General features: G+C 41.9%; 2 protein-coding genes across 4 annotated transcripts in view; one reads left to right on the forward strand and one right to left on the reverse strand.

Annotated features, from left to right (window-relative positions):
- LOC118106129 (neurobeachin) overlaps nucleotides 1-12,938 on the reverse strand; it is a 180,653-nt gene that overhangs the window by 48,482 nt on the left and 119,233 nt on the right. For all 3 annotated transcript variants that reach the window (XM_035154409.2, XM_035154408.2, XM_047339621.1), the window contains exon 40: nucleotides 9,013-9,149. In XM_035154409.2, the coding sequence (XP_035010300.2) occupies nucleotides 9,013-9,149 (137 nt within the window). The remainder of the gene's footprint in view (nucleotides 1-9,012; nucleotides 9,150-12,938) is intronic.
- Nucleotides 5,882-8,389, forward strand: mab21l1 (mab-21-like 1). Its single transcript, XM_035154443.1, has one exon. The coding sequence runs from the start codon at nucleotides 6,364-6,366 to the stop codon at nucleotides 7,441-7,443; it is 1,080 nt and encodes a 359-aa protein (XP_035010334.1). The 5' UTR covers nucleotides 5,882-6,363; the 3' UTR covers nucleotides 7,444-8,389.

Genomic DNA, 12,938 nt, shown 5'->3' on the forward strand with positions numbered 1-12,938 from the left:
TACATTTTCACTTTAACTATATGCATAAGTCTATTGAACAAAGCAAACTCCCTTCATCCAGCAATTTGTGGTTGAGTCATTCAGGGGGTTTGTTAGTTAACCCCGCTCAGAGGATGATGAAGCAAGGGCATAAATCACAGAGTGAAACAAGGCCGACTCCTCCGATTCATTAATGGAAATGATCTGTCAATATGCTGGAGTCAATTCACACGTGTCAGCTGGGCTCAGCACACAATGGGCCAGGCAACTTATGAACTCCCAGCACCACTCCGCCGAGTCCATAAAACAACTGGCAACGCCGCTGGGGAGCACCCCGAGACACCACCCTCTTGCACAGACCACCAGATGACACAGATGGGGCGAAACCAAACAAAGACGAGCCTCCCTTTGTACAGAGAGGGACCCCTTTCAAAAGCCATTCATGCAACAAATTGGGGAAATCTGGCCATGCAACACTCGGGGTTTGCTCTTTTATTAGCATGAGCCGTACGTCACAGTAAGTGAAATCAGATTTATGGCTCCCTGAAGCAAAGGTGGTTAAAATCATACACACTTAATACAACAGGGGGAAAAAACAAACTTGTTAACCAACAATAGTTTAGGAACAACCTGCTCTTTTCTACATGACCTGCAGAGTAACAAGCAGTTTCACATTTTTACTACACTTTTTCATCTTGCACAATGACGAGCACAGCGAGAAAAGCTAATGAGGGAAACTGCACACAAGGACAACGCTGATCCCGGCTTTAAGTGTCCTCTCTTCCAGAGCTGATGGATTGTTTAGCTAAATATAGCACAAACATCTCAAACAAGATCTTTTTTTATTGTGTTATCATTTTCAAAGCAAATTTAATAGTAAGTTTCTACTTTTGTTCGCTGCATCGGTTAAAGCAGCAGATAGCGATGAATCCTACTATTCACAGAGACGATTAACCATTATTAATTATCAGTAGAGTGTTGTCTAAACAGCATCGAGCTTGAGTACTTTCAAAGTCAGCCCGTCAGTTAGGGAGGTTTGTTACTATGTAGGTCATTAAATAGCTGCACACAAGCTTTCTCTTATTAGGCCCTATACATTTTTCTTTTCTTGCTCTCTCTCAGCTGCACACCCGAGCTGCTGCTGCTGCTGCTGCAATCTGCATAGAGAGACATTTGTCATCATTAGCCCTGCTCTGACAGTTGGCACCCGGCACCTCAGATCTCTAGGACTGGCAATTATGAACCCTTCATCCCTTATTTAAGCACCATCGCCTAATTTCATCACAGGCCTCAGCAGCAACATTTGATTACTAGCAGCCTTAAACCTGGAATATGCCACCACTTCTTCCATTCTCTTTGTCTGGTGCTCAGACGCACTCCTGCTCTTAGATCACATGACGTGTGGGCGAGAACTGGGCTCACTTATTCTGATATTTGAAAGTACGCATCAGACACAAGGACTGCGAGGAGGATTGTAGAAGAGCATCATGGGGTCAGTGGGCAGATGATTACAGCGCCCACCTTGAGATGGTAGACATCTCGCAGACATTAAGATTAATCACAGAGCCGCTGGTGAATTGTTGCCTTTCACCACGGACGAGATGGAAGTCAGAGACAGTTTCCATGATGAGAAAATGAAAAAGGACAGCATGTTTACAGATAAAATAAATAAATAATACAAAATAAAAGCCATCTTCGCCCTTTACCAAACATGTACAAGCATGTAAACAATATTAAGCATTGTTATATACAACAAAACACAAGACAGACTTGTATGCTCATAAAACGAGAGGAAAGAATTGCACCAGCACTATCAAGGCACCAAATTGACTATATAACCAAGAAGTGCACGGAACACAAAGTAAGCCTTTATTTTTTTATTTTGTGAAGGAAACTAGACATTTTCTGGATCGTTATTTTGGCAAACAAAAGTATTAATGCTAAATTCATGCAAATACATGCATGTAATTTATCACGAAGGCTGACAAGCATACCATATTGCAGAGGGGAGGGGTGAAGGGCCAAATGAAGCTGAGACAATCAATTAAGTGTCATAATTTACACTTTTTTCTCCAGCTCTCGTGTTTTTTCTCAAATTCACATCAGGTTGATAAGTTGGGTGTTTTTGTTTATGTGATATTGATACGGTTCACAGTGAATGGAGCCTGTTGAGTTAATCACTGGTGGGTCTCTGAGAGCCTCTGGCTATGTGGTCCGGCTTCCTGACTTCTCCAAAGGAGGCTGCTAATACACGGCACAGAATAAAACTAATGAATGGACAAAATCCAAAGGGGGTCCTCAGCGAGGCTCTGGGCCCAAAAATTAACTGGCCTCCTACCGAGACACCATATTGCCTGGAATAATGATGTTTGGCTATTAAAAATCCCAATGACAATTTAATTTCATGACAAATAAAATTACAGGGAACGTGTGAAAGTGAGCGGTTATCCCATGAGATTAAAGTATATTATTTCACCCAGTTCGAGAGCCAGTATTGATGTCACATCTCCGAAGTGTCAGTGCTTTTAATCTGATTTATATAGAAATATGTCATCCTATTAAGTCCACTTTGACTAATCTGCACATTAGCTCGAGAGCTAGCTGGTAAACTCCCTTTGTATGGGCCATGGCTTGAGATTATTTCTCTTACATACTAAATGACCCCGGAAATGTAATGAGAAAAGCCTGGAAAGGGCCTTATTTGTTCTTGTGTAATAGGATTATCAAAATAATGCAGCCTCGTCAATAATTACGTCGCCTATTAGAAGATTGGTGGTTTTAAGGGTCTTGATCCGGCTTAAACTCGGCTAATTGTGATACTTGTATAATGTAACTGACTGTTTTGTTAATTAAAAGGAGGTAATAGAGAAAAATAAAACGTAAAGTGCATATACATATCTGTGAAACCTTCTGCGTATAGGGTTTTGGTCAAACAAGCTCATAAACAATATTTGAGGAGCAAGGGTTTTTCAGTTTCCCCTCTGTGTGACTCGCTTTTTCAACATATTATTTTTTATTAAATGCTCGAGGCTACATATTGTTTTGTGCATACAATAAAATAATCATGTGTTTGCACAGATTCCTCTTATTTGTATAAGAACAAGTATACTATATATATATATGACTAATTTATGTGTAGCAAAGGTCTATGAAGGCTGGGGGATGAAATAAATACATTTAATGAGATCTGCTACAATCAGTGGAACATCATCTCCAAAGGCACGAGCGATGTCATCAAAGGGCAATTTCAGGCATCAGAAAAGTGCCACTGACCCTACACGCCTGAACATGTTAGAGGGACGATCAGTCTTGTTAGAAGAAAGGGGGAAAAAGATGGAGGAGAGAACATGAATAAGTGTAGAGGCATGCTCTGGAAACAAAGAAGCCTTCAAAACAGGGTCACATGCTCGCGCAAAATTAGGGGAGGCAGAAGTCATTGTATTGATTTACACATTCATGCATGCATTTTGCTGGGTCAGAAATAGGCCTGTGCTGGAATCACACCCTTATGTTTCACACTTGAGTGCGCGGGGCCCAGGCGGAATGGCAAATGAATCAACAAAGCTTCCATGTTGCGATGGTGAAGATACTGGTGTGAGAAGATTGGAGCGCCTCATAGGCCGGACCTGACAACGGCTGGAGTCTTGGGAGGACAGAGCAGGTTGAGTTACTGTGAGATCTGTGCAGCCACATGCTTTAGATTAGGAGGTGATAATCTCAATGAACACCCACACATATATACACACACCCGCCGCCCCCATCACGCACAAGGATGGCAAAAGGCTAAAGCGCAAACTCGAGAGGTGCAACTGGATTCAGACGTATCTGACTGGGAGCAAGATGGCCTGGAAAGTGGGGCCAGTCTGGTTCCAATAAGAGGCAAGTACCTGCTGGGCCACAGACAGTGGGAGAGAGTGTGAGAAAACACTATCAAAGCCTGGGAGTGGAAGAGGCTTTTAGGTTTTTTTTTACTACCTCTCACCACATGACATCGTCCATGCCATACTCCATATCCTCCAGAGATATATCAGGAAGAGAATGGAGCTAATCATATCATTTAATTACAGAATGAGCCTTTATACAAGCTTCTATCCAAAATTAGATTGACGACAAACAAAGGATGCTGCTCCATATCTGTAATGTCTGCCTGGTAACAGTGTGAACATATCACTGGGGCCTGCCAACAGGCTGCTGGCGGTGTGTCCATGGCAGGCTGGGACTATACATGTGATAATGGGAGTCACCTATCTATCAGGGTCCTTCCCGAACACGCCACCTCCCGCTCAGACGCATCCATGTAGCGAAAGTCAGGGCTGACGAGCGGCGCTCTGCCCCCATAATGTCTGGTCGTGTGCAGTTGTGACGAGAGCAGAGATGAGTGTAAACGCCTTTGTGTTCCTTATCTGATCCGTGCAGCATTATCTTTTTGAAGTCCTCTTCAAAGCGAACACTGTACCTTGAGAGACGGAGTGCCAGTGGAATGATGAGCGCCGGAGAGGGTTTAGTGTGGAGACAAGATCTCTTTATTGTGAATCACTGTGTCACATCAACATAGCTGTGGCTAAACACGTCATCCTTATGTAAAATGGTGTAGCATGTCAATAATATTTTTGAAATTATTAGCTTTTAACGTTTTTTTAATTGAATTTTCTTATTTTGTATTTTTCTATGCATTATTATTTTATTATTGCTGTAATTATATTCAAATATATTAACCATTATAAAACTATAATTATGTACAATTCCAGTGTATCATAGTGTCTTTATATTAACAATATGGAACATTGTTTAAAATAATAATTTCAATATAACAAGTATTGTTAAATATAAAATAATTATACAAGCACAGATGGACACATTCTCTCTGTGGCACATTATTCTATTTTTCTGTCACATGAAAACAACACAATAAATGCACTACTAAATGTAGTAATGCTAATATAAGCTACTTTTCATTTTTGAGAGTGAAATGCATGATCGCAAATATTAAAGGTGTTTTTTTTCTTTCAATTTAAGCTCCATTAATTAAACGGCTAAAATACATGACGCATGGAACCATTGCGCATCACAGTACAGGCTGTTCCTGCACAGTTAGAGCAAAACAAACAGCCTCGATCTGCAGGATCTCACACACACACACACACACACACACACACACACACACACACACACACACACACACACACACACACACACACACACACACACACACACACACACACACACACACACACACACACACACACACGAGAATTAACGTGTCCAAGACAATCACAATGCTAAATATAAACAGAGCCATGACTTTTCCATAGTTCGGCAACAAACCTGATAATTTCAAAAAGAGCCGGAAAAAGGTTTAATTGATAAACTCAATCACGATTATCTCATTAAAGCTTCAAAAACAAAACCCCACAAATAAGCCAAACCCAATTTACAAAATACAAATATACTCTGCGTGACTAAAACTCCCCGAAATTACTCTCACTTTATGTGACGCGTCTAATGTGGAAGGAGTTGGGTTCGTTGCACAGCAGGAACAAAAATTTAAATTGCAAAATTTAAAAGTTTTATTATCCGAAGACGCAAATGCATCAGCAATTCGAAACCCACCTACTGTTTTATATATGATTCAATATAGCGGACTATCAACAAAAAAAAAAAAGTCAGCAGATAAAGTCCCAGGAAAAGAAATGTAACGCAGAGAAAATGCAGTTTTGTTTTTTCCTCTCTCTCTCTCTCCAAATGCGTAGGTGTTACTTCCGCTCCTCGATATACTTCTACTACTACCTGTACTTTCTTTCTTTTTTTGCGCTTGTATATAAAACCCAAGGATGAATTTGTTTGCGATAAACTGGGAAGTGGTGACGCATCACACGGCGATTGGACATCTTGGCTTCGAACTCCTCCCTTATAATAAAGTGTGTGTGTGCGTGTGTGTGTGTCCCTGTCGTAAAACACAGCAACACCGGGCGGCTGCGTCAGGAGCGCACACTCCACTCTGCGCAATTACGCGGACGCTTAACCGGCACAGTGATCAGACAAGGAGAACAGGCTTCTTTATTTTTTATATATATTCCGGCTCCTGAAGCTCACAGGGTGGAAATGGACTTTTAATCACAGCAGCCTGGTTGTTCTGAGGACTCGCTCCGAGCACTTCAATGCAGTTTACCGAGCGACATCTGTGCGTGTTATGATATGATCATTACGCACGTGCTCCGAGCGCACAGTTCTGAATAGTTGTCTTATTAATAGACATTTTTTTTTCTTTTTTTCTTTTTAAATAGACACCTTTCTTCTCTTAAATTGGCTCCCATACAAACAGCCGCGTTGGATCCCTCGGCGTACTGCGAGACTCCGGTGTACAACCCGGATCTCTGCCCTAATATGATAGCCGCCCAGGCGAAGTTGGTGTACCACCTAAACAAATACTACAACGAGAAATGCCACACTCGAAAAGCGGCCATCTCCAAGTCCATCCGGGAGGTGTGCAAGGTGGTCTCGGATGTCCTGAAGGAGGTGGAGGTGCAGGAGCCGCGCTTCATCAGCTCCCTCAGCGAGATGGATAATCGTTTCGAGGGACTGGAGGTCATCTCGCCCACCGAGTTCGAGGTGGTGCTCTATCTGAATCAGATGGGAGTATTCAACTTTGTGGACGACGGCTCTCTCCCGGGCTGCGCCGTGCTCAAGCTCAGCGACGGCCGCAAGAGGAGCATGTCTCTCTGGGTTGAGTTCATCACCGCCTCCGGTTACCTCTCGGCGCGCAAGATCCGGTCGAGGTTTCAGACGCTGGTGGCGCAGGCGGTGGATAAATGCAGCTACAGAGATGTTGTCAAAATGGTCGCTGACACAAGTGAGGTGAGGTTGCGCATTCGGGACAGATACGTGGTGCAAATCACGCCGGCGTTCAAGTGCACCGGGATCTGGCCTCGGAGCGCGGCGCACTGGCCTCTCCCGCACATCCCGTGGCCGGGGCCGAACCGGGTGGCCGAAGTCAAGGCGGAGGGATTCAACCTTTTATCCAAAGAGTGCTACTCGCTGAACGGCAAGCAGAGCTCGGCGGAGAGCGACGCCTGGGTCTTGCAATTCGCCGAGGCCGAGAACCGGCTCCTGCTGGGCGGGTGCAGGAAGAAGTGCCTGTCGGTGCTGAAAACTTTGCGCGACCGTCACCTGGAGCTGCCCGGACAGCCGCTGATCAACTACCACATGAAAAGTTTGGTTTCCTACGAGTGCGAGAAGCATCCCCGGGAGTCGGACTGGGACGAGAGCTGCCTCGGCGACCGCCTGAACGGGATTCTATTGCAGCTTATTTCGTGTTTGCAGTGCCGAAGGTGCCCGCATTATTTCCTGCCCAATTTAGACCTGTTCCAGGGGAAGCCCCACTCTGCGCTCGAGAACGCAGCGAAACAGACTTGGCGCCTGGCGAGAGAAATACTGACCAACCCCAAAAGCTTGGAGAAACTCTGAGGTAAAGACATGTCAGTTCACCTCGTCTTTCAAAAAATTTGTGGTAAAAGAGGCCAAACGAGCTCATAAACGGACAGGGGGAAAAGAAAAATTTGCCAAACCATTTTGGCTAAATCTTGTGAAAGGTCCTCTTGTCATTCAATTTGTTTTGGCCTGTTTCAAGATGATTTTTTTTATTAATATTCTTTAATATTACCCGTGCACCTTTTTGTTGGTGTCAGTATTTAGGAGCAAGTTTAAATTATTGGCCAACCATTAACCCAGGAGGCCACCTCCACCCCGTGCCACACACGGTTTGTCTGAGCCCCTGAGCATTTGCTTTAAAATAAAGCCCCCCCCCCCAGAGACACCATTTGGAAAAAAAGAGAGAAAACTAAAACAACTTACACACATCTGTACATTTTATACTGTAAATACATTCATACATTGTGATTCAAGTGGTCTGAAAAAATTGTGAATGTTGTTCTGTGACACGTAAATAGGATCCACCTGTTTAAATCTACTTCTGAACCTTTTTTTGTTTTTTTATCTCTATCCGGTAGGAACGTTTTTAATTTATACTTGCATCAGTGGTAGTCTGACTCATCTGTTTCAATGGACTTTTTCTAATTTTTTTGAAAGTTTACATTTTGATGGTAGGCGTATACGGCATATTTTTTTTTACAATGAGAACATTCCATCGAATTACTTGAATTATTATTTAAAAGTATTCCAGCTTTTAATATTTTTGGTTGTTGTTTTTCTTTTTTGTTCCTCTACCATTCTTAGGCCTACATGATAAAAAAAAAAGAAAATGATAACAGATATAGTATATATATATATTACAGTTTAATTGAAAAAAAAAAATGCACTTGAAATACACTGGATTATAACATCTGTGATCTGATTTTTTTAATTTCTGTCTTTGGTCTAATTTAAAGAGCTAATAAAACGAGCTGTTTTATAATTGTGTCCCATTATGGTTTTATTAACTGTGGTTTTGACGGCAGTGAAGTTGGCCTAATTAATATGACATTTTACTTTGGGTAAAAGTGTCACAAGAAGGAAAATAGGGGGAAATGGAATAAGCCATTTTGTGAGATCTGTAACCATGCAGATCAGTCTGGTTTTATTTTTAAAGCCTCAACCTCCTGTGCAAAAAACCCGCATTTATTATTATTACTGTTTTAATATTATGTGCAAAAGCAGTTATGTTGCATTACTTGGACAATCTGTCATGGCTGTTTGATGGCTGACCCAGCATGACGAGCACAGGCCTCAAAGGTCATTATAGGGTTTTTTTACGAATGCATACATAAAACGGGTAATTGAAACACATAAAATATAAATCAGCCGTAAAGATTTACAAAGAAAATATGGCGTCAATTTTGTATAACACGACAGAGCAAAACAGAGCAGCTACAGACGCGCAAATCCGCTCATATTTATAATAGGATATTATCAACAAATGCGTAAACTAGAGGGACTGTTTATTACCTGTTGCAATGGGGGGAAAAACGGTGAAACATGTCGGAAACCAAACTGCGAGTTTTCCAACTTAAGCTGCACACCGTGGTGCGTGTTACCCACCTTGGGGTCGACCCTCTTGAAGGCAGGGTCATCCTCGTCCACCTCGAAGTAGATCTCAGTGGTGGTGATGGACAGAGTCCCCCGGGCCACCAGGACAGGGGCCACGAGCTGGGCCGGGCTGCTCAGAACCACGGGGCCTGCAGATCAGAGCAGGATCCATCAGCATGTACAAAAATATATATACATGTTTACTAACTCTGAGGTTAATCCTGTAAAAGGGATACATGCGATTACAGGTGGTGTCATGACGCCTGTCTGTGTCCCGCCACTATACGTGCGTAAAGATGTATTATAGGCTACATCCTGTGCGTGTAAACATTAGAGATAATTAAAATGAACGACAACAATTCGGTCAGATATTGTCCGTTATGATAACTACGCCATTATTTCTCTTTATGTTTGTAGTAGTAGTGTAGTTTTCACCAAACAAAAGGTTTTGGAACGCGCTTTGGTTTATGTGCATATAAACCGGGCCTGGATAAAGTAGCATTGAAACATAGGAAACCTACATGTTTGTGTGATAATACAAAATGTTTTATAACGAAACAACCAGCGCTATTTAGAAATTAAATGTTTATTAAATGTATATAAAATTAGCTCAATTGATTCCTTATTATTCTCACGTGGCCAGAGCCTACATATCTCCATAATCTATTGATATTGATATTCAGGGGTGTTTTAACATGGCCAGTCTGTACGTGGGCTCAGAATATAATACTAATACAAAACACTATTAATATCCTACATCATACACACGCGCATACATACAATACTACACGCTTGTTTCTACTCCAGATGTTGTTTTACTGTGTGTTTTGTGTGTGACCCTGGTCAGCTGATAGTGATCACATCTTTACTTCAGTCTCCTCCCTCTGCACCTCTTCATCCACCATGTTCTCGCATCAGTGTCGCTGTGGAGCAGTGATCTGTCTGCATGGGAGCGACTGGCTCTCGAAAAAAAGAGAAATCAGGATATTTATCGATCCGCCCTAAACTCCAAAGAGCCACTTTAATGTCTCATCAATCTTAATCTGCGTTCCTCAGCCAATTATGGCCGATAGTGTTACAGGAATACAAGTGGATTTCGGTCCCAGAGCGCCCCTTCATCGCTCTCGGAGCTGCGCAGGCAAACCGCCCTCCCTGTTTCTTTCTTTCCTCCTCAGCTCGAGTCCATTAACAGTGATCCTATCTGCTGATGCTATCAGCCCGCAGCCAATACACGGGGCTTACCAGCTCCATATGAGGAGTAAATACCTGCAGGAAACTCACGCTGTTTTATTTCAGATAACGTTCAGTATATTTTTGAAAAAAGATACACACACAAAAAAAAAAAAAGATCAGTAAGAAATTATTATTATTATTATTATTATTATTATTAATTCATCCTTTTTGTGTTTGATCCATAATAGAATACAATCCTCTTCAGGTTTCAGCCCCTAAATTACAAACTCATTCACCTCTTAACACGTCCTGAGCTGATGAATTGTGCTGCAGCCCGATATACACACTGAGCTGCACATGGAGAAAGACACTGCAGCCCTGAAGCGTTAAGCCACAGCATCCATTGCTCTATAGGGAGGAAGAGGATTAGGCAGTAATCCCCTCAGGGATCTTTCCATAATTAGGCTATATGGCATTAAAATGTTTACATGAGAATAATGAAATTAAGGCCAAGTTACACAATATAAGTGGTGTATATAGACTAAAGCTTTTTTTATTATATTGAAAATGCAAATATTTGTTAAATGACTGGCTGGTTCAATGAAGTCTCATTTTGGTGTAGTGGGAGTTTGGGAGAAGTGCTGAGACGATGGGTGTGTTGTTACCCACAATCCATCTGCTGGACTGTAGCGTCTGATCGAGCCCACTCTTTTTACATTATGAGAGAAACGTAAGAGGAAGTGGGTCACTATGCTACACCTGAGCACGATCACTCATACATGTTATTTCTAACGTGTACACGCTGACTTATGATACACACACACACACACACACACAGCTGCAGTCATTATAATGTACTCAGTGCTGAGTATCTGAAAAGCAGCACCAGCTTGCTCGTCATTTGAGTCACTGAAACATTGCTTTCTCTCATTCCCACTATTTTTATGTATGTATAACATAAAACATCGAGCTGCGTGTAAAAGCCTCGAGGAATAAAAACTGCACTACTCAAAAATAAAAATACACAGATATATACATAAGTATACAAATAAATCAAATTAGCACTTTGGTTTATTTTCATTTTTATCTCATCCTCATTCTATATTATTATATCCTTATTATATTATATTCTGCTTGTACACGTTTGAATAAAAACATGAATTAATCAAAAAATACAAACATTTTTTATAACCTTGGTTTTGCTTAAGGCCGGGTAACACACAGAGTCCTCGTCTTTGTCTCACTTTCTTCCCCTGAGATTTCACACTGAGAAATGCTGTGTTGGTTTCACTCTTTTATAAACATGTCAGTATTGTGAATGGGGACTAACATGGACAGAGAAGGGCTAAATTAAGCGAGAACAAAATGGCTGTGGCTGCTAAACCACACTTCGGGGTGTACTAGCGGTTCTGCCAGCAGAACGGTCCAATGTAGCACCTCATCTTTGAGAAATGCCTTGTGAGCTGCTCACATGCTCATCTCACGCTTCCATTTTATCCAATTTTGGTTGTGATGCGTTCACAGAGAAAGGCTTATTTAATGCTAGCATGGGCAGCATTTATAATGTTTGTGGGGGAGCAAAGCTAATCATAGGTTCAGTAACCACAACTGCTCGGGCCCTTGAGTGCAGGCGCCGCCCCTTTGGCAGCGGCAGCAGGCACCGACCCAGCGGCTGGCAGGAGGAAGACTGTTGTTGACAAGGATCTCGTCCCAGATCTCTCATTAAGGCTGCTCATGCCTGTGATTGGATGCTGGTCAAACACTGACAGGGCACCCTGGTAAAAACATTATCCAAATGTTACAGTGTGAGGCGGCTCCCCTGTTGGTGAGAACATGACTTCAGCTCGCAAAAAAAAAAAAAAAAGAGATGGTTATTTCTCAATGTTTGGCTCATAATCTCTAACATGTGTACACGTCGTAAACGCACCACAAATGTTCCATCTCGACATTGCTGTTTTGTACAAGGCAGTTATGGAACTCTGAGGAGAATAGACTCTTCTTGTGTTTTCGCCCTTGTCCTGCTCTTTTCATCGGGCAGTGCGTCTGACAGACAGTGTTTGGCTGCCTGCTGGCCCTGGGACAAAGAGGAGGGGCCATCGCATCTTCCTTTGAGATTCATCCGTGGGATCATGAGAGGGGATATTTCTCTGCTCAGCAGTGTCCTTGTTCAGCCTGAGCCTCATTTACCGAGCGGCGATAACTCGGTTATATACGCAGGGCGATGAAACAGAGATTAATATGTAATTGTCGGGGAATCTATAGAGTTTCGGGCTCTATTTCATAAATTCTGCACCTGGAATGAATCTATTACACACATACATTCATACTGTTAACAAGCAAGTCAGTGGCAGCCCGGATCCTGCAGATTTGGTTAAAACAATTCAACTTTCCCTCTACACTGAATTATTCCACTGTCAGAATCCAGTAACAAAATCTCTAATATTAGATTATGTGATAAGGTTATTTTTGCCATTTCATTACCAAAAGAAGGAACAACTTCCAATTTGCCTTTTCTCCTTTGTTATCACTGAAACGTTTTTAAGACAGCATGTATATATTCATGTGTTAATTACAAATAATTATAAATATAGATACAAATAATGCATACAGTTTCAACAACCAAAAAAAGCTAAATGTCCAGATTCCCAAATTCTCTGAGATTCAGATTTATTTCTTTATATATCATCTTTGTCACTGATGTATAGGAAATATTTATATAATTGATTATGACCACTAGCGACCAGTATAACTTTATAAGGTACAAA

This window comes from Hippoglossus stenolepis, chromosome 4, assembly GCF_022539355.2.
Source record: "Hippoglossus stenolepis isolate QCI-W04-F060 chromosome 4, HSTE1.2, whole genome shotgun sequence".
Lineage (NCBI taxonomy): Eukaryota > Metazoa > Chordata > Actinopteri > Pleuronectiformes > Pleuronectidae > Hippoglossus > Hippoglossus stenolepis.